This window comes from Lontra canadensis, unplaced genomic scaffold, assembly GCF_010015895.1.
Source record: "Lontra canadensis isolate GAN:19392208 unplaced genomic scaffold, GSC_riverotter_1.0 scaffold132, whole genome shotgun sequence".
Taxonomy (NCBI): domain Eukaryota; kingdom Metazoa; phylum Chordata; class Mammalia; order Carnivora; family Mustelidae; genus Lontra; species Lontra canadensis.
In genome coordinates, this window is record NW_022631126.1 from 2,345,290 (window position 1) to 2,364,995 (window position 19,706).

Below are 19,706 nucleotides of genomic sequence, written 5' to 3' on the forward strand. Positions count from 1 at the left end.
CCCCGTCTCTGAGTTCCTGGCTCAAGAGGGCTGGGGCGGGGCCTGGGCATCTGCATTCCTAACGGGGGCCTGAGGGACCCTCTTGCTGCGTCTCTGCGGACCAGCTTCCGAGCAGCCCTCAGCCCTGAGCCAGGACCCGTCCCTCTAAAGCTGCGGCCAGGAGCGGCTCTGCATTTTGTCCCGTGCTTGGGCCCTTTGGTGGCTTCTGGGTGGAAACGGGTGCTTCTAGGGCCAACTCCTCTTCAACCCATTCTCCTAAGATGGTCTTGGTGCTGCCTCCCCCATCCCCTCCTCCTAGGTCCCCAAGCGCCTCCGGTGGCCCCCCTGGCGGGTGTCAGGCTCTGTGCTGACCCCTCCCACACACACCCACAGAGGCCCTCCCGCCACCCCCTCCCATCCCCGCTTCATTTCCCAGCCACCCACCACTCTTGGGACCGTCCCCCCACTAGGTTAGAGATGTGGGGACAGGGGCCTTGTCACCTCAGCTGTGTGGTCACCCCAGGGCCTGGCCCACAGTGCGTCATCAGCATGTGTCCAGCGAATGACTTAGCTTACTCCATCCCCCCGCGGTAGTTACTCTGACGACTATTTCCGTTTTACGGGAAAAGATACTTAGGGTAGGAGAAACCCGGTCATTTGTCCTGGGTCACAAATCCAGACAATTTACTGTGCTTTTGTTCTTCTCTGTGACCATTTCTTTTGTCCAGAAACACTTGGGTGGGGGGCAGTCGTTAAAATACAGATTTCCCCGGAAATTCCAACTCCTTGGTTTGGGGCAGGGCCGAGGAATCCACATTGGGTAAGTCTGATGCTCAGGTGCAAATCCCAGGTGTGGGATGGACCCCGTCGCCCAGAGGGGGCTGCTGGGACTTTTCCCCGCAGGCACCCGTAGTCCCCCAACCCTCGCTCCACCCGCTGCATGTGCCCTGCTTTCCAGCCGCACAGACCTTCTTGCCTCCCCCGACCACCAACAGTGCTAGGTTTTTCACATCCTGAAAACCTCATTTACCTGCCAAGAACCTATTTCACACTCTGTTCCTTCTGCCTGAAAAGACCTGCCCCCTTCCTCCACTGGGCAAGAAACGAACCCTACTTGTGGAATTGTGAGCTTCACAGTTCTTTCTAAGTCTAGTTCAAATGCCCGGGGGATGGCAGCCAGCCCCGCCTTCCCCCTCTGCCACGCTGGTCATGTTCATCTCTGCGTTGTCTACAAGGTGGGATGTTATGGTGGTTACAAGCCTGGGCCTTTGGAGGCTGCCTGGGTTCAAATCTGGCAGTGAGACTGCGGACAAATGACTTAACCCGTCCTGGCCTCACTTTCCTCATCTATCAAATGGGCATAGTAATGGCACCTCACTCAGATTTCTGAGGATTGAATGGGCCAGTGCCCCTGAGGCATGGTGAACGGCTCCTGGCACACAGTAAGGGCTGTGTGCTCTCGTCATTTCCGCCTTATATGTCTGTCTCGCTCACAGGCACTGGCAAGTGTCTCACTCCTGTCTGCAGACCCAGCACCCACAGTGGAGGCAGGCACACAGTAGGTACCCAAAAAGCGTTTCATAAGAGAGTAAAGGAGTCCGTGGTCCTGGGATGGGTGGCAGGTTAAGTGGACTCAGCCTGATCCTGAGTGCGGAAAACAGATGAGCAGGTCGTGGGGTCCCCAAGAAGATGGACTCCAGACAGGACAAGGCTGGGGTGGCCCCCGTTTGATCTCCTAAGACAAGCGATCCCCAGGGTAGACCACAAAACCCAACCTCCCTTCCACACGGCTCTCAGGCACACCTGCCTCTCTTCCCAAATCCTTCCTTGTTCATTCATTTCACAGATGATCAGTGTGTGTGGAATTAAGTGAGGCGCTAGGGACAGAGCAACAAGGAGCAGCTCAGCTAATCTGTGTCCCACGTTACGTACAGCCTCGTAGGGGAACCGGGAGGAATCGAGTAAATGGCTATTCCCAAATATGCTAGAGTCTCTGAAGTGCCCTCAGGATACAGATCTGCAGAGTGGGGTTGACCTGGAGAAGCAGCCCTAGGGCCCTCGCCAAGGTGGTGACATTTTAGGAGTTGAAAAGGGACAATGGTGTCACTAGCTGAAGGGTCTCCAAAGCCAGACACCTCAGGGCCAACCTTCATTCATTTCTCCCTCACTCCCCTCACCCCTTCTCTTTCTAGAGGAAAGAATTGGGGCAGTGAGACAGTAGGGTCTGGCTGGACCGGCGAGTCCTCAAGAGAGGGCGTCAGCACCTTGGATAGCGCATGTGGGGTGGGGCAGGGGGGTTGGCCGTCACCTGTTTCTCCCGTGCCAGGTCGGGCTGGGCTGCGTGGGGTCAGAAACACCAGCACTAGCCACTTGCCCACCGTCATCAGTTCCTTTACCAGCTTCAGAGAGCCTTGGACAAGTTCCATCCCCTGTGAGGGCCCCCGTTCCCCCCTTCGACACATTTGCGGTGGCACTGGCAGACTTGCTTTGAAGGGCCCTTCCAACTCAGTGAATCCATTCTGGAACGGAGGATGTGACTGCACGCCATTCAGCAGAGCTGAAAGCTGATCTCCTGGGATCTTGGTGCCCTGGGGGAGTTCATGACAGTTATTTCCCATGGAACGATGGAGAAATGAGGACGGAAGAGACAGGACATTAAATGCGTTCATGTTCATTTGGGCTGAGTACTCTGCTAAGCCTGGTTGCTTCCAGGGGAATTTAAAACACAGTGCTTGCTCTCCACCCTCCGAGTGGCACCTTGGACAGATCTCTTCCCACCCTTGGGCCGTAGCTCCCCATCTGTGAAGAGAGGTCGTTGGCTCCAACCCCCTTCCACACAGGCATTTTGCTATTACTGTGTCAGTTTGAGGTCGGATAGGACGGACTTCTAGCTGGGGGCCTGCTGGGCCTGCTGAACCTTTGTAACTCACATTCATTGCAGGTTCAGAGAGGAGAAGGTACTTGTCAACAGTCACACAGCTTAAAAAAAAAAAAAAAGAAAGAAAAGAAGACTGACAGACACAGCTTGTAATCAGTGGAGCCTGGATTGGAACCTTTGACCGCAAGACTGCAATAAGAGTCCTCCCCGCTAAGCCTGTATCCACAGGAGAGACCGACCGAGGAGCCTCGCATAATGTACAGAATCCCAGACCAGAAGGGGCAGGCAGAGCTCAGTCTTCAAGCTTAGGAATTACTCCATCCTCCTCCCGCCTGGTTTCTTCATGTGTTCCTTGCTGTGTGCCTGGCTGGGTGCTGGGGGCCAAGGCTCTGGGATGAAAGTAGACTCAGTCCCCACCTGCACTGGGTCTCAAGGTTAGCTGGGGAGACCCTGACAACATAAAGTGACAAGCCCGGGGAGAGAGAGATCAGCAGCCTGTTGTGCGGTCATGGGGGGAGCAAGGCCTGTGCCTGTGAGGTCGTGGGATGCTTCCCAGAAGGGGTGCATTTGAAAGACAAGTGGGATACTCAGTAACCAGGAAACAGCAAGGAAGGGCATCAGGCCAAGGGACCAGAATGTGTGAAGCCATGGCACAGAGTCATGGAACAAGGATGCAGGCTGGGAAGGAGAGGTCAGAACTGGCCAGCCTGCAAGGTGCTACTTAGCCCACAGACGGCTGTAAACGTGTTAAAATGTAAATGTCAGTATTGAAAGCCTAGGAGATTTTATTTTGAAATTCTGATTTTCAGTTTCCCTGAACTTTCTGGAAGATCTGAGCCCACATTCTCCATGGCAACAATTGGCCAGAGCTGAAGAATGGTTGGTTGCTTCTGGCTGCTTCGCCCATTTATGTCATTTGAGTGGGTCCTGTAGACCTTCTGAGGTAGTATTCTCCAATCTGTGGCATCAGGGGCTTCCCCCTCCCTCTGTCCCCACTCCCTGCCAGCTAGTGACTAGCCCCAAAGTAAAGATACTGGAAGATGGAAAGTGCGTTGGGTGGTGGTGGCCTGGGGGGTGCTCCTCATGCAGGGGGACGGAGCTCCTTACTCTTCGCTGTAAATGGCTCTGGGCCCCAAGCCCCTCCCGGGAGGCTTCTAGTCCTTGGTGACAAACCCACCTCTGGATCCAGGTGACAAGCAGCCTGATCTTGACTCAAGGAAGGATAGGGATCATGGCCTTTCCTCTTCCATCAAAATGCATGACCGCTTTCTCTCTGTTCCAGCAGACTCTCCGGGGTTGGCCCCGTTGGCAATGGTGGGAGCAGCTACGATCACTTTTAAATATTCATTTAGAAAAAGAATCAAACCTTTCTGCAATCAAATATTTGCTTCTAGATTTTTTCTTTTTAAATCCGAACACCTAGATCTTGGCAACATTCACTTCCAAAGAATGCAACTGTTTCAGTGGTTGGGGCCAAAACAAACATTTTTCCCAAGGCCAAATGGTTCCAGAATGTTTGCCAATTATTTCCCACTCTTTAAAAAACACACTAAAATTAGTAAAGCACTAGCATTAAAGAATATCCAAGGCAGAAAAAACATCAAAGCACAAAACCCCACGACCACCCTCCAAATCAGCACAGCCGTCCTCCCCTCTGCCCGTGGCTTTCCAGGCTTTGCCATGAGGAAGAGCTGCTTTGGGAATAGAGGAAGGATAGTGAGCCATCTGTCTTTAGAGGTATGCAAGCAAGGGCTTGGCTTCACCAGAAATTCCCACCTCAGTGGGGCTGGCTACGAAGAACCTGTCTGACCCCAAAGGACGACAAGAATGTCTGAGCCTCCGTTAGAGCTCAGAGTAGAAGAACCGACATGGAACACAGGTCGTTAATGAGGAAGTGTGGGATCAGGAAAGGTCCATCAGCTGCTTATCCTCGCTGAGCGTCCATTCCCTCATCTGTAAAATGGGTGCTAGCTACTTCACAGGCTCGTGAGGCTAGAATCAAGTAGGGTAGAGACCTTGAATGCTAGGTGGCTATTGGTTTTCTCTCTGGACCCCCAGCCCACCCACCGCGCCCGTCTCTCTTCCTTGTTTCTCCCTCTGCTTCCACCTCCCCTGATCCGTCGTTGAACTTCTGTCTCAGGTCAAGCCATCATTCTCCTTGGCTCGTGGTCTGATGGCCAAGCTGGAGAGTCCCACTGGGGCAGGTGCTCCAAGATGAGGGAAACTGCCAAGGGCCTCAAAGAGATGTGGGGTGCTTCCTGTAGGAGGGGAAATGCGAGCCAGGCCCTGAGGGTTTGACTTACAGCAGGTACAAGGACATGTTAGCAGGTCGCAGCGTGGGGTTGGACACCGCTCCTGTGTGTTGGAGATGTTAAGGAGGCATTTGAGTGAAGGCAGGGAGCAGGCTTCCGGGAACCCAGGGAGACGGGAGTGAGCATGTTAGACAAGGACCAGCTCCCAGCCCTTCTGCTTGCCCAGGCCCCCAAGAGCAGCGGGCAGCGGCAGGCGGTGGTGGGGTCTCTCCCTTTTTGCCCTGGGTCAGGGCGCTGCCCGGACTCCCTTTGGGCACACCCACGCACTCACTCTCAGTTCCTGTGTATGCCTGTTCTCCTTCTAACCCTCCACCAGCTCTTTGAGCACGTGGAGACACTGGTTCAGGGAAGCCTGGTGGGTGGGTAAGTGGAGAGGTGGTGACGGGCTGGCTGGGTGGATGGGTGGGCACGGGAGGGAGAGGGACGGGAGGCTGGAGGGTTGGGTGAGTCCGTGGGTGTGGCAGCAGGCCGGGCAGTGGGCAAGTGGTTGGGTGAGGTGGAGGGCGGGTGAGTGGGAGGCTAGGCGGGTGTTTCCGGAGGCAGGGACATGTGGCTACGGGAAGTCGGGCGGCTGGGGGTGTGAACGGGGTGGGAGGAGGGTGAATGGTGTGTTGACAGGGGGAAGGTGCATGCGTGGGTTTGGGACTGTGGGCGGGAAGCGGTCAGAGTGGGGTCGTGGGCACATTGGTGGGTGGGAAGTGGATGGCAGTGGGTGTTGGCGGATGGATGGGGTGGGCGGGTAATGGGGACAGGATGCTGAGCTGGGACGTGAGCGGCAGGCCGCTGGCTGTGGGTTGACAGATGGGTGGGCAGTGGGTGCGTGGAGGGAGGAAGGCGGCCGTGAGTACTGACCAACGCGTCTCTTGGCAGGACACCATCCACACATGGGAGATTCCTGGCCCCGGAGCTCCACACAGGAGGTCCCCGAGCTGAACCGCCAGTGCTGGGTCCTGGGGCACTGGGTGTGACCAAGACCCAGCGTGGCCCCCAGACTTCAGGCTGTCATCGGAAGCGGCCCCCACGCCACAAGACCACGGGTCTGGTGCCCCTGGAGAGTTGGCCTGTGTGCTGTGAACTCAGCCAGCCTGTGTAGGAGACACAGGCCTGCCCTTCCCACCACTGCCTGGGGCTCAGGGCCCTGGACACGGAACCAGGGTGGCCTGAGGCATGCACGGGGCTGCACATGGCGACTTTGGGACAACGACTCCTGACTTTTGCCACCGTCACACACGGCGCCCTGTCCAGTGCAGCCAGGATGCCACGGAAGACACAGTCGTTGGCCCCGGAAAGCGGGCCGGGAAGTTCAGGGGGTGTCAGGCGGCGCAGAGCCCTGCCCGAGGCAGGGAGTGGGTGGGGCTTCCTGGCGCTGGCACCATAGTGGGGGCACAGAGCAGGCACACAGCAGGGGCACAATAAATGCTTGTTGAACCTGTTTTCTTGCTATGTGTGGAGGCCAGTTGCTCTCTGGGCTGTGGCTGCCACCCACGGCCCCACCCTATCAGGTCCTCAAGGACCCTGAAGGTGAGACAGCCTGAGTGTGCTGGGGTCAGGGCCAGACACTGAGGTGCCCAGAGTGGAAGCTGGGTCTGGGGGGTTGGGGTCAGCGCGGAGCCAGGCTGACATGCTGCCTTGGATTCCAGAAGTGTGCAAGGTAGGGATGGGACAGGCAGGTGGGAAACTTGGAAGACAGGGCCTCAAGCCCAGGCCCTAAGCTGCCCTGACCCCATGGGGATCCTTGACCCCATGTCTAGAGGTACCTTTATGTGGAGTCCTGGGGCTTAGGTGCCTAGAGAAACATCCCTATTATAAAGATGAGGGAACTTAGGGTCACAGAGATGAAGTAACCTGCTTAAGATAACAGAGCTAGTGAATGGCAGAGATGGGGTCAGAACCAGGACTTTAAGAAGTCTCATTCCTTTCCAGATGGATTTCTAGAGCTTTCCCCCAAGTAGAGAATGTTCTTCAGACTTCCATACGTCTATCCATCACCAACCCATTATCTATCCTCCATCCTCCATCATTCATCCATCATCTGCCAATCCATCCATCCATCCATCCATCCTCCATCTATCCATCCATCCATTCATCCAACCATCCATCCTCCATTCTCCATCCATCCATCATCCATCATCCATCCATCCATCATCTATCATCCATCCATCCTCCACTTACCAGGTATCATCCTTCCTTATATCAGATGTCCATCCATCTTCCTTCCTTGTATGACCATCCTCATCATTTAACTCCATGTATCCATCTATCCTATGATACAGTTCATTGTGCCCCTACTATGTGCCAAGCACTGCTGTGAGCACTTGAGATAAGATATTGAGCCAACCAGATGGGTGTCTGTCCTCACAGAAGGGCGTGACAGAGAACTAGACAGATGGCAGTTGCATGCTGTGTGGCATGCTTGGCGCCCAGCTCTGGGGCCAGGCAGCCTGGACTTAGATTCCTGCCACCCCCACTTGAGACCTTAGGCAAGTGACCTAACCTCTCTGTGCCTCATCTCCATGGGCACATGGGGATAATCATTATACCTACCTCGTACAGCTGTCCTGAGGGCTAACTGAGCTAATGTACGTGAGGCATTTAAACAGAACCTGGCACATAGTGCTTTGTTGGTGTTTGCTCTCATCTTGATGGGGGAAAGTTAGGGGCTCTGGGGTCTTAAAGGCAGCACCTGCTGGGGGAGGGAGGAGGTGGCAATGGTCAGGAAGACTCCTTTGGGAAAAAGATGTTTAAGCCAATACATGAATACATGAAGGTTGTCTAGCTGTCAGGCAAGAGGGAGACTGTCAGAACATTACAGGAACCTTCCAGCAGCCTAGACTGTAGGTATGGAGAGAAGGGAGGGCCACAGGGGGTGCGAAATCCGGCTGCAGATGAGGTCGGGGGAGCTGGGCCAGAGAGACACAAATCTTCCCTAGGAAGTTTGGACTTTATCCTGGGGTGCACCCCACTGTGCATTCCAGAAGGATTTCTGCCGCCTCTTCCCTCCCAGGCTCAGAGGGAGAGGAGAGGGTGGTCTGGTGCACACAGTGCCCCAGGAATGGGACAATGAAGGCAGATTCAGCTAGTCCAAAGGGAAAGTCAACAGACTGACGTGTAGAGAAAGTTGGCAAAGACTCTCCGATTCTGGGCTTAGGTCAGGGGCGGGTCCGGATAGCTTGGGTCTCAGGGTCCAGGGGACACCCACATAGCGACGTGTGCTCATTTACTCACGCATGCATTGACTGATCAAGTGATTCATTAATTCATTTTCCATTCACTCAGTAAATATTGTGCACCTACTGTGTGGGGCAGGAGACTGGTCTGGGAGGAGGATCAGGGCCCACTGACAAAGATCTCGAACATCAGAACAAGGAGTTTGGGCTTTGGCTCCTGGGGCTGGGCTCCCAGGTCACCAGGCATCCTAAGGCTCTATCCTCAGCCAGGGTTCTTCTGTAGTTGGCGGCTGGACCACCAAAGTCCAGGAGAGATGATTTTAATTGACATATGGGCAAAAATTTAATCTATTTTAAAATAGTTGTGTTTATGTCAATGTGTATTAGGAAAAATTGTATAACGGGCACCTTAGTGTCATGATTTCACAGACGCTGTTGCTTAGGACGAAACCAAAATAGGCATTTAAGTAAAAAGACAAAGAACTGGTTTGAAGAAACATACTCAATAAATAATCGTGCAAGTGGTATGTGATTACGGTATGCGAACGGCCTAGTGAAGGCCTTTCTAACCCCCTGATCAGTCCATCCATCAGTCGTCCCGTCCCTCTGGGCACCTGTCGGGCAGAGAGGGTGAGCCCCAGCTGTCTTCCCGTCCTGCGGAGCCAGCAGCAAGAAGGCTGCTGGTGAGGGGAAAGGAAGCTTTGTCTGGCCGGCCGAGGCCCAGTCCCAGTGGCTTCTGCTGAGTGTTCCTGGGAGGGTGGTCTGCACGCAGGGAGGAGGGAAGACCACATGGGCTGAAGGCAGGAGGCGTCTGGGTGCCCACACCCAGCGTCCCCGCATCCACGCTCCCGGGGCTCCTGTGTCCATGTCAACCCCAACAAGCCTGAGTTGACGCTTGGTGCTCTGTGCGCGCCCACTGGCCCCGAGCACGTGCCCCAGCTGGTCCAGGACATGGACAGGCTTGCGCGTGCCTGGTGGCCTGCCGTGGGGGTGTGCCTTCTTGTTGGCTCACATCGCCCCCTCTTCCCAGGGGAGCCGTGGGGGCCCCAGCCCAGGGCTAATGAGCAGGCCCAGGCCTCAGGAAGTTGTAGAGCTGACCTGCCTCTTTGGCTGGTGGCTGTGATGCGCAGTCGTCCCCGCCACCCTCACCAAAGCCAGCCTCTCCTGGCCACACCCTTGTCTCCACAGGTAACGGAAGCGGCAGCTTGATTCCCGGGCTTCCCTTCACTGCAGCCAAGCCTGATTTGTCGCACGGGGGAGGCTTGTCCCCCAGGAGGAGGTGAGGACCGAGGAAGGTGTCAGAGGCCGTGGAGTTAGTTCAAATCCCGAGACTTCCACAGACCTGCTGTGGGTCCCATTTGTCCCTGAACTGCTCACGGAGGGGAGGGCTCCCGTGGGCCAGGCACGACAGTGCAGGGGCACCACCATGGTGGGTCAGGAGGACACAGTCCTCACCCTCACGGAGTTTGTATTCCAGCAAAGAGACAGAGACGACTCAAATTATTCCAACAACAAAACTATCACTTCCAAGCGGGAGGAGTGCTATGTAAGCCAACCCAGAGAAGGCCTGATTCATGCTGGAATGGAGAGGGTGGGCCTCTCAGGAAGGGCCAGCAGGGACTGAAGGAAGCAGCAAGGGAGTATGGATAGAACCCACAGCATGTTCAAAGGCCCTGGGGTTGAGAGGAATGTGGGGTGTGGGCTGTGACAGGACACAGCACTTGGAGCTCGAGGTGGGGGCATGAAGTCTGCTGCTGAGCCATTGGTCTTCAGGGGTTGGAGCCTGTGGGGTCTGCGGGTGATGGCCAGGAGTGTGGCCTTCACCTGGAAGGCCACAGGGAACCACGGGCAGGAGGATTTTCAGAGGAGGACATGGCAAGTTCCTCCTGGCTGTATTGGGCCAAGGCCTGGGAGATGGGGTGCAAGGCAGAGGCAGGGTGAACAGGGGGGCTGCGGCAGGTCCTGGCAGGTGACAGTGGGGGGCTCAGGCTGCGGGGGGTACCAGGGATGAGCTAACCCACCCCCATGCAGCCTGGGGATGGGTGAAGGCATGAGGCACACCAGAGCTCGGCTGGCTGTTCTCTGAGGCTCCTGTCTGGGCTTTGATGCTGCACAGACGGGGACATGGAGGGCCACTTGGGGCCATGGCAGGAATCGGGGGAAATGTCATCTGAGCGGATGAGTTAGAAAAGCGCCTGACCTCCAACCACAGGCGCTGTGGCCCCGGGGCCCATGGCTTGGCAGGGGGGGCTGGAGTTTAGTGCCACTCACCCCTCACTCTGGGGCTGTGGCCAGTGAACAGATCGCACCGCCACACGGGTGGACGGCCCCGCTGTGGGACTGAAGACAAACTCAGCCCAGCCAGGGACCATCAGTCATGAGGAAAAACCAATCTCCTCCGTGTGGGGATTTACTGCCTGGACAGACAGGAAATCCCGGCGCGGGACCTCTGCCCTGTCCCTGGCACTGCCCAGCCCACGACACCCTGGTAATAGCTTTTGGGGACACATTTCATCCTGGGCTGACACCAGCGAAGCCTCCACCTACGGGGAAGCCCTGGCAGGGGAGTGGGCCTCTGCCAGGAGGGGGCTGGGCCGAGGGGGACTGGGGACGCCCTGGGATGCCAGGGGGAGTGGGAAGGGGGCTTCTGTGTGGGAACAGTTCCACCGCATGAGGCTGAGCTCGCAAGTCCCTGCACCAAGCCCACCCCCCACCCGTCCTCGGGCCCTCCTGATCCCCCCCGAACCTGGAAATGGCCAGAGTGAGTGTGGGCGGCCTGGGGGCACAGGGTGGGCTGGGGAGAGAGGCGAGCGGTGGGCAGAATGAAAGAGCAGAGGCTGAGACCTCCACTTGTGCTCCTAAGCCAGTGCCCCTTGATGGTCCAAGGAGCCAGCGGAGGCTGGGAGATCGCCCTGAAGGTCAGGAGGGGCCAGTGGAAGGTGGGGCGGGTTTCTCTGGCGGGGAGCCCGGGTACGGAGCTGGGAGCCCCAGCTCAGCCCCAAGGACACTGTTTTGTTATGAAAGCCTCACTGTGCACAGCTGGGGCCCTATGGCCGGGAGCACAGCCCCACCCCTGCCAGATGCACACACCTGGGCACACTCCAAGGCCGCCTGGGCTGTGCAGGTGACATGGGTGAGGGACACAGGCAGGGCCCAAGACAGAGGGGCCAGGAGTGACGGGGACAGGCGCTGCCCGTTCTTGGAGAGAAACGGGGGGTTGTCCAGACCTCTACAGTCAGCCAGATCTAAGTGGGCTGAGTCACCAGACACTCCTTTGAAGGGGGTTTTAGGCAGGTTGGGAGCTGAGGATGTGGCGGCAAACAGGCAGAGGGCTGGGGCAGCCGCCACCTGTTAAAGTGCAGAGACAGCCTCAGCAGGCTCCGGGGGGGACCATCGGGGGCCTTCTGCGGTCGTGGCGCCCATGCAGAACTGTCTGGAGACCAACGAACACTGTCTGGAGAACTGTCTGGAGACCAACGAAGGAAGAAGGTCCTTCCCACTGCTGGACAGAGGAAGCGGGTCTCCCCAGGGACAGAGGCCAGAGGCCGCTCTTCCTTAGCCCCCTTGTCAGCTGTGGCCTGGAGCAGAACCCCAAGCCGGGTGCCAGCCTGTCCCCACCCACCCCATCCCACCAGCAGGACAGGACAGTGACAGCTTCGGATAATTCCTGCCCAGTGCCAACGTGTGGGGTGGAAAGCATGACGCCCAGGGGAAGGCCTCTGTTCTCCCACGGTGGCTGAGGGTGGGGACTGCCACCTCCCACATGCCAAGGTCACTGCACCCGAGCCCTGCCTTTGTGCCCTGGGGGGTCTGAGGATCCAGGAATGATCCCCTCCCTCCTCTGACTTCCCAGGGAGGAACCAGCTCTGGGGTGTTCGTGGAGCCACAGGCTGGTGGGGGGAACCAGGAAGGGAGGGGATGCTGGGGTTATGCGGGCTTGGTAACTGGTTTGGCTCACTTGGTGTTTGCTTGGTCTAGTTGAGCCAACATTTACAAGTGAAATTTCACATTAAAAATAGATAAAACACCTCGATTTCTGGCTTTTCTTAAAATCCTTGAAGGTCTGGTAACCCTGGGACATTGTTGCTGAATTCCAGCTGTCCCCCAGAAGGGACATGCTCTGTGCTGCTGACCAGGTCCTTCAGGTTTGGCTTTGCTCCTGGACTGCAGACCAGGGCTTGGCTGGGGGCTGGGAGGCGGATCATGGCCCTGAATCTGGGCTGCCCCACCGGGCCTCCCACCCCACACAAGGAATACTGAATGGCCTTGCCTGCCCTCCAGCATCTCCGGGCCAGAGATGCCACCACGGAGGGAAGTTGAGGAGGCTTGCCAACACCAAGGGGGCCAGAGTGACTCTCCCCTTTGCCTGGGACAGAGGAGAGAGATGGGGTTTTTGAAGGGTCCGCTTGCTTACCCCAGTGAGCTGTACCCCAGAACTGGCGCCCCCACCCCTACCAAGTGAACCTTCTTCCCTCCCCAGGGCTGATGCTCCCAGACGCCCATGCTCACCTCTGAAGGAACCTGGGGAGTGGCCCAGGAATTGGGCATCTGGGGGCTCGGCTGCTAGGATCCATGTAAGCCTAAGGGAAACCCCAGGGCCAAAGACCCAGGGATTTCACCTTGTCTCAGCTCTCCTGTGGTCACCCCGGGATTTGTGCACTAATGGCTTCCAAAACTGCGTGACTTGGGCAAGTTACTCAACCTCTCTGGGCCTCAATTCTCTCATCTGTGAAGGGAGGATCATAATAGTGCCTAGAAGGGTTGTGACATGGGTTCAGTGAGATGGTGCCAGACACGAACTAACTACTGCATCGCCCCCGATCATAACCCCCTCTGCAGGTGGGGAAAAGGAAGCTTAGAGAGGGGACTGGGCCCCGTGTCATCCCAGCAGCCTCCAGTGATCTCTGCCTCTGTTCTGGGAGGCAGCACGGGCCCCCTCTGCCTGACCCCAAATCCAGCACATCGGCCCACAGTCTTAATAACATCTTTTATTGATTTTGCGGGAGAAAAAAAATAGAATTTATTTTACAGTTAATGCCTGTACAGCTTTCTTCCCCTCCTCAATTGCATGGCGCCACAGTCATTATCAAGAGCAGTGGGGGTTCTGGGAGCGAGTGGGGGTCTGACCTGTGCCCCAGCCTCGTGTGGGGACAGACAGCCGGGCTGCTTTTAAGTGGCGGCACCAGCTTCGGTCCCTAAGAGCTTGATCAGCCCCGTTTCCCCGGGCCTCAGCTCTTCTGAGAGCCCAGAGGCCATGTCTGGGAGGTGAGCACAGAAGCCGGGGGCCCTGGAAGCTACAGAGATGATGGATCTTCTGCGGGAGAAACGGTTCCTTATCTTCCCATCGGCCCCATGCTCCAGATGAAAAGCGCATTTGCATAGCTGCTCTGCTGAAGCTGCAAAGCTCATAAAAGTATTTGCGGGGCTCTCGGTTGCATAGGAACCTACTTGGAGTACAGTGCTGCGGCGGGGCCGGGCGGGCGCCAGGAAGACAGCGGATTAATATTTGCAACGAGAAATTACCCACCACTGGGAAACCAATTAGATCCCTGATCCGAGCTTGTTACATCGATGGAAATAGATACGTTCTGAGCTTCACTCGGCTGGGGGTGCAGGGCACATTTCCAACCCAAGGGGAAGCTGCTGCGGGGGAGGGGGCCTAGGCAACAGGCACCTCTCGGCGTGACTGCAGGGGCACCTGCTCCGAGGACTGAGGAAGGGAGGAACCAGGAACCGGAGCAGCAAGCAGGAGGAGCCTGAGCTCAGACCAGAGGGAGGGGCTGCCCGCCTCCAGACAAAGTTCCAATGGAAGGGGAGGTGGACCCTGGGGCTCGAGGGGTAGGTTGGGGGCCTGGTCCTCGGCCTGCAGCCCTGCTGGCCGTCTGGGGTGTGAAGCTGCCCACCGCCCGTCCTATGTGGGCCTGGAAGCACAGCAGGTGCGCATGGCTCCCTTTCTTCCCTCTGCGACACACACATCCCTGGGCGGTCCGTCTTCCTCGCCTGGGATGAAGGAAGGGGCTGGAGCAGTCCTGGCTAGACTTTCAGGGTACCAGGGAACAACCCCACCCTCTAAGCCGGCTCCACCAGCCACCAGATGAGGCAGGGATGCGGCGGGGAGGGGAGCTGTTTGCACCTGCACTCGGGGCCTTCCCTGGTGCCCCCCACCATGTTGGTGTTGGTGGCTGAGGCCCCCTCCCCACCGTTCCGCTGGGCCCTGGGTGGCCACACTCTGCAGGGAGGGGAGGCCCCCGCAGGCCACCTCACCGTCCCAGCCTGAGGTGGCCCAGTGGGTTTGTGGGCACAGACGTTGGTGCCTGGGGCCCTGCTCTGCTGGAGCCTGCAGGAGACACCAAGCTGAGGCTCTTGGGAGCGCACCCCGAAGCTGAGGGGCAGAGGGGGGCCGTGTCACACGAGTCCCCTCTCATTCCCCTCTCGCAGCCCCTGGAGTCCAGGCTGCCAAGGCTGAGGATGGGGGCAGAAGACACAGGTGCTGGGTTGAGGCGGGTGACAGAGGCCGCCGCTGGCTGGGAGGACCAGCGCTCCCTCCTCCGCGGGTCAGCACCGCCATCGTCGCACTATCTCCTTCTCGCTTATGCACGTTTTGGGTCGTAAGGCTGTCAAGGGAGAGAACAGAGAGGAGGCCATTACCCAGCCTCAGTCCCTGAGGGTAGCCCCACACCTGGGCTTGCAGGGGGGTGGGGATATCCAAACTGCCTGAATTGCCGGCCCAGGGCACCGCCCCTGAGCGTGGCACCCAGACAGGCTGACCCGTTGCCGCCCTCCACCCACCCTACACGACCGCAGCAGGCTCCGCCACGCTGTTCCCTCTGCCCAGCCAAGTCCCCGTACGTCTTAGGGTGCAGCTTGAACAGCACCTCCTCTGGGAAGCCCTCACCCCGGGCATCCTCCACTGCTTTCCCACGGCACAGGACAACCCCCTCCATACGGCACGTCTGCCCTTAGCGGCCTCTTCCGTCTGCACCCCGAAGCCTGGCTCCCAAGAAACCACACCGAGCCACAGGTGCCTTCAGGAAGGGCACCTGTTCTGCCCCCGCAGCCCCCCGGGGAGAGAAGAGGGGTCGGAGGGGCAGGCAGGGCCGGGTGTGGGTGTGGGATGCTGCCAGCTCCTTGTCTACACAGCCTGGAGTCCCGAAGGCGACACTCTGGGCGGGGCAGCGAAACTGACCTGGGTCAACCAGGCTCTGCTTCCTTTTCGAGTTGGTGATGATCTGGTTTTCATTCATCATCTGGACGTCCTGATCCTCCACCTGATTGCTGCGGGGAGGGAGAAGGCAGAGGGCTCGACCCTTGCCGTCCGTCCTCATTGGGGACAGTGAGGCGAGGCCACGGGCCCGGCTTACCTGATGGCGGTGTGTCGCTCCTGGCGGCAGATGTCCGTGTCCTCGGTGAAGAGGATGGTGTGGTAGGGCACCGTGGGCTCACACGTGGGCAGGATGCCCCCCACCAAATGGCCCACCATGGCCAGGATCCCGTTGTACACAAGCAAGTCGTCCACGAGGAGCTGGCGGACACAGAGTAGGGGCTGCGCTGTGGGGCCAAGAGTTTCCCCCTCCTTCCCTCCTGCGGCCTTGGGCAAAGCGAGTTACCACTGGGAGCCTCGCCAGCTAGCCTGGCCTGTGCTGGGATCTCAGGCCCTCGGAACCTGGGATCGGCCGCCGGGGGCCTCGCGCACCCCGCCCTAGAGTCGCCTCCCAGAGGGAAGGACCGCCCTAGACCAAGATGCTTGGAAAAGAAAAGATGAAAGAAAGGCCACTTTCTGGTTTTCAGGGGGGTGATTCAAATCACTGGGGGCAGGTTTGGGATTCACGGTGGGGTGGCGAATTTCCCTGCCTCGGAGCACCAGGCATTGGTGTCTAAGGTGGCAACAGAGAGAAGCAAATCCAACTGCGACAAATGATAATTGCCAGCAGCCTAATTACCAACGAGCACAATTATCTCGAAAAACCCAGCTGATAAGTACTCACGCCAAACTCTTTCACCCCTCGATGGGGCGTTTTCGCATAATTCCACAGTTTGATCATTGACACGGTGGTGGGCAGATCGAAAATCACATAAACCCGGTTCACCTGTCGGGAACGAGAACTCATGAGAACAGGCATGTTTCGAAACAGAGGCGCCGGGAGGGGGGCGCGGGGTGCAGGCAGGGGTGAGCCCGGTGGGCGTTGGAGGCGGCACCCAGGCAGCTGGGGGGGGGCACAGCGCGTGGGTTTCCCGCTGCCTTCCCTCTCGTGGAAGCCCATCTTGAGTCAGGTCACGTGTGGCTGCATTCACAACAAACCACCGACTGGCTCTGGGAGGCCTGTTTCCTTGCGCCTGGCGTGGTGGCCCTGATTTAAATCCCCGCAGAGCATTGGTGCCCCCCTCCCTCTCCCCAGGGTCCAGCCAGACACCCAGCGCGGGGCTTCCCTGGGCCGAGGGGGCAGCCCTGCCCCCCGCAGAGTCAAGGAGCGCTGTCCCCCCTGGGCAGTCAGCACCGCCTTGACCCCGATCTGTCCTTTCTCGGGTTGTAAATGAGAAGCATAGCAGATAGGCCCTGAAGGTGCTGCTGGGTAATTTCCAGCCTGTGTCTTTGAACCTCTGCAGGGGGAGCAGGAGGGGGTTGTCCAGATCAGTGGCAGAATCAGCTAGTAAGGTGAGACTGGCAGCTCCTCCGTCCCCCCACCCCGCCGCCCCAACAGACTCCCCCATATTAGGGGGCTCCTGGCAAGACGGAAGAAAGCAACGAGCTTTCAGTGTCGGCCACAGACTGTGGGCTCAGTTCTGCCCCAGGCCCCGGAGGATGTCGGGGATCGCAGGGGTGGGGTGCTGCAGTTGGAGTCAGCCTTCCAGCTGTACCGTGGAAATAGTAAAGGCCCTCGAGAACAGCTGCCCACGGGGCTCAAGCAGGTACAAATGTCTGAGTCCAGCTGGGAGAGTGACAGCTGCAGAAACTGCCTCTCACCGAGTCACGTGACAGATGACGGAAACCACCTGCTGGCAGAGCTCAAGATGGCCATAGACAGGTGGGGCCCCGGTCTCAGGGGAGCTGTTGGACACTTGGGGCTCGGGGACGGAGACACTGGAAAACCTCCCACACAGAGCTGCTAATGCTGCTCCTTTCCGTGTTTTGAGAGGAAAATACCCTCCCTGTCCTCCTGTGCAGTCACACGGAGGGAAAGGGGACACTCTGCCGGTCACACACATGCCCTAGGGCCTGCTGCACTCCTCCACCCAGCATCTAGCTGGCACGGGGCTAGAACCCCGTCGCCACCCAGCCAGTCTCCTCTCTCTTGACCAACATCGCCAGGCCCGGGGGGACGGAGCACCCCCCCAGGACCCCAAGTGACAAGTAGCAGCTGGAGGGTCTGAGATCTGGGAAACTGAGTCCCCTGAAGAGCTGATAGGCCAGAGACAGGGCCAGGACGGGGTCCAGTGCCTGGTGACCTCAAGGAGGGGCAGGGACAGGGGATGCGGCCAGGGGATGGGGCTGCCCGTGATGACCGATGGACGCCTGCCGCACGGGGTCTCCAGGGTCCATGCAGGCCCTTTCTCTCTGGGGCCCAGAGAGTGCCTGTCAGATGTGTCAGCAAAGACCTGCGTCTTCCTGATAGCCTGCAGGCATTCTGATTCGTTGGGAGATTAACCTACCCTGAAGAAAGACATGTCCCTGAGACCAAGGACACAAAGGCCCCCCATGAACTCACCAGGCCGGGCAGGATGGGGGCCAGCCACATGTGCCTGCCATCGCTGGTGTCATTCACTTGGTCGATGAGCTTGTCGGGGGTCCGGACGTCCCCGCACACGCCCTCCAGGGAGTTCACGCTGTCGGGGAAGGCGGCAATATCTGGGAAGCCTCTAAGCTGTCATAACCCAAAGCAGTGTGTCGGGTGCCGCACGTCACTCTCTCAGCCACCAGCCTCCTCGCGCTGATGGCATGGCTCAAAGGACGTGGGGGCTGTTGGGCAGAACGGCCGTCTGCTATTCCCGGCCGCCGGAAGAGTGACAGCCGCATGAGCCATTCTGGGGAAAATGAGCACCGAGGCTGGTGGTGGGCGGGTGGCCAGCGTCAGGGAGGGGTAGGGGGGTGGCCAGGCAGATAGTCGGCTGGAAAAAGAGCAGTCTCAAGGCAGGAACAAATTTGTGGCTGGCACTCTGGGGAGTAGAGGGCAAACTTCGAAGGTTTTTTTCTTTGGCGAAGGGGCTGAGGGATGGCTGGATACGGCTTTGGCATGGGGGGACCAGACACAGACTGGACCTACTGGGGGAGCCTGACCCCACGGGGAAAGCCTGACCGGCTACTCGAGGGCTGGACATCATCGCGGATCTGGACCAACCAGTCCCAGCTCTGGCTCTGCCTTCCAACCTGTGAGGTCTGGGGCAAGTCACAGAACAACTCAGGGCCTGCTTCCTCATCTGTAAAATGGGTATAAAAACCTCCACGTCCCAGAATGGATGTGAGCAGGCTTGGTGAAAATGAACAAGTCTTGTACCTCTGAGGAGTCACTAATAACCATCAAAAACACCAGGAATCGTTTATCCCAGGCCAGGAGGATGGTGTCACCAGGGGAAGGCAGAAAAGGATCCAGAGGGACCCCAGGGACCCCAGATAGGTACAAGACAGGCTTTGGGTTAGACCTGCTCTGGTGGGACCCTGTGGTGGCTTAGGGATCACAGGGCAAGGGCCCAGAGGGCTCAGGCAGGTGACATCAAAAGAAGAAGCCTGACAGTTCAGTGGTCAGACAATGGTCCGTAGAGCTAAACTCCCAGCTCTATGCTCACATGCTGTGTGACCTTGGGCAGGTTACTTAACATCTCTTAGTTCCTCACGTGTAAAATGGGGATAACAGCACTCACCTTCACAAGCAAATGAGGCACCATGGGACAAGCCCTTACAGTGAGTCCTCAGTAAATATTAGCAATTTGTTTTGGGGGCCTGTTAGAAGACAGTAAGGACATGTTGGGGCAGAAGGGCGGTGGATACTCAGGTCTAGCCATATCACTGTATATGGCTATCACTAATTTCTCAAGAGTAGTTGAAGACTACTCTTCACAGTTTCCTGTGAAACTCCCTGATTTTTAATAAAAAAAATATTAGCAACTAAGCTAAAATATTGAAAAACTCAGTGAGCTAGCAGTTTGCAAAATCTGGTGGGGGTGTTCCATGAACAAATGGGTCCATAGTCAAGAAATTCAGGACACTCTGGGTTGAATACAGTGCCACAGAAGGCTCCCTGCAGGCCTTGCCAGAGCCTTTAGAACTTGCCAAAGTACTTGTAGTTCTCGGGGACAGGGTGCATCTGGTTATCCTCTCCCAAATCCCCAGGCCGCAGGACTCTCTGTCACATGGGACTCCTGCCATGGACACCTTGG

General features: G+C 57.8%; 2 protein-coding genes across 4 annotated transcripts in view; one reads left to right on the plus strand and one right to left on the minus strand.

The window, feature by feature from the left end:
* GSG1L (GSG1 like) overlaps positions 1-7,198 on the plus strand; it is a 197,569-nt gene extending 190,371 nt beyond the window's left edge. For all 3 annotated transcript variants that reach the window (XM_032842683.1, XM_032842684.1, XM_032842685.1), the window contains one exon: positions 6,040-7,198. In XM_032842683.1, coding sequence (XP_032698574.1) covers positions 6,040-6,137 — 98 coding nt within the window. In that variant the 3' untranslated portion in view covers positions 6,138-7,198. The remainder of the gene's footprint in view (positions 1-6,039) is intronic.
* Positions 7,199-14,742: 7,544 nt separating this feature from the next.
* KIAA0556 (KIAA0556 ortholog) overlaps positions 14,743-19,706 on the minus strand; it is a 170,607-nt gene continuing 165,643 nt past the window's right edge. Inside the window, 5 exon segments of the mRNA XM_032842700.1 lie at positions 14,743-14,950; positions 15,523-15,611; positions 15,698-15,858; positions 16,322-16,423; positions 18,041-18,180. Coding sequence (XP_032698591.1) covers positions 14,892-14,950; positions 15,523-15,611; positions 15,698-15,858; positions 16,322-16,423; positions 18,041-18,180 — 551 coding nt within the window. The 3' untranslated portion in view covers positions 14,743-14,891.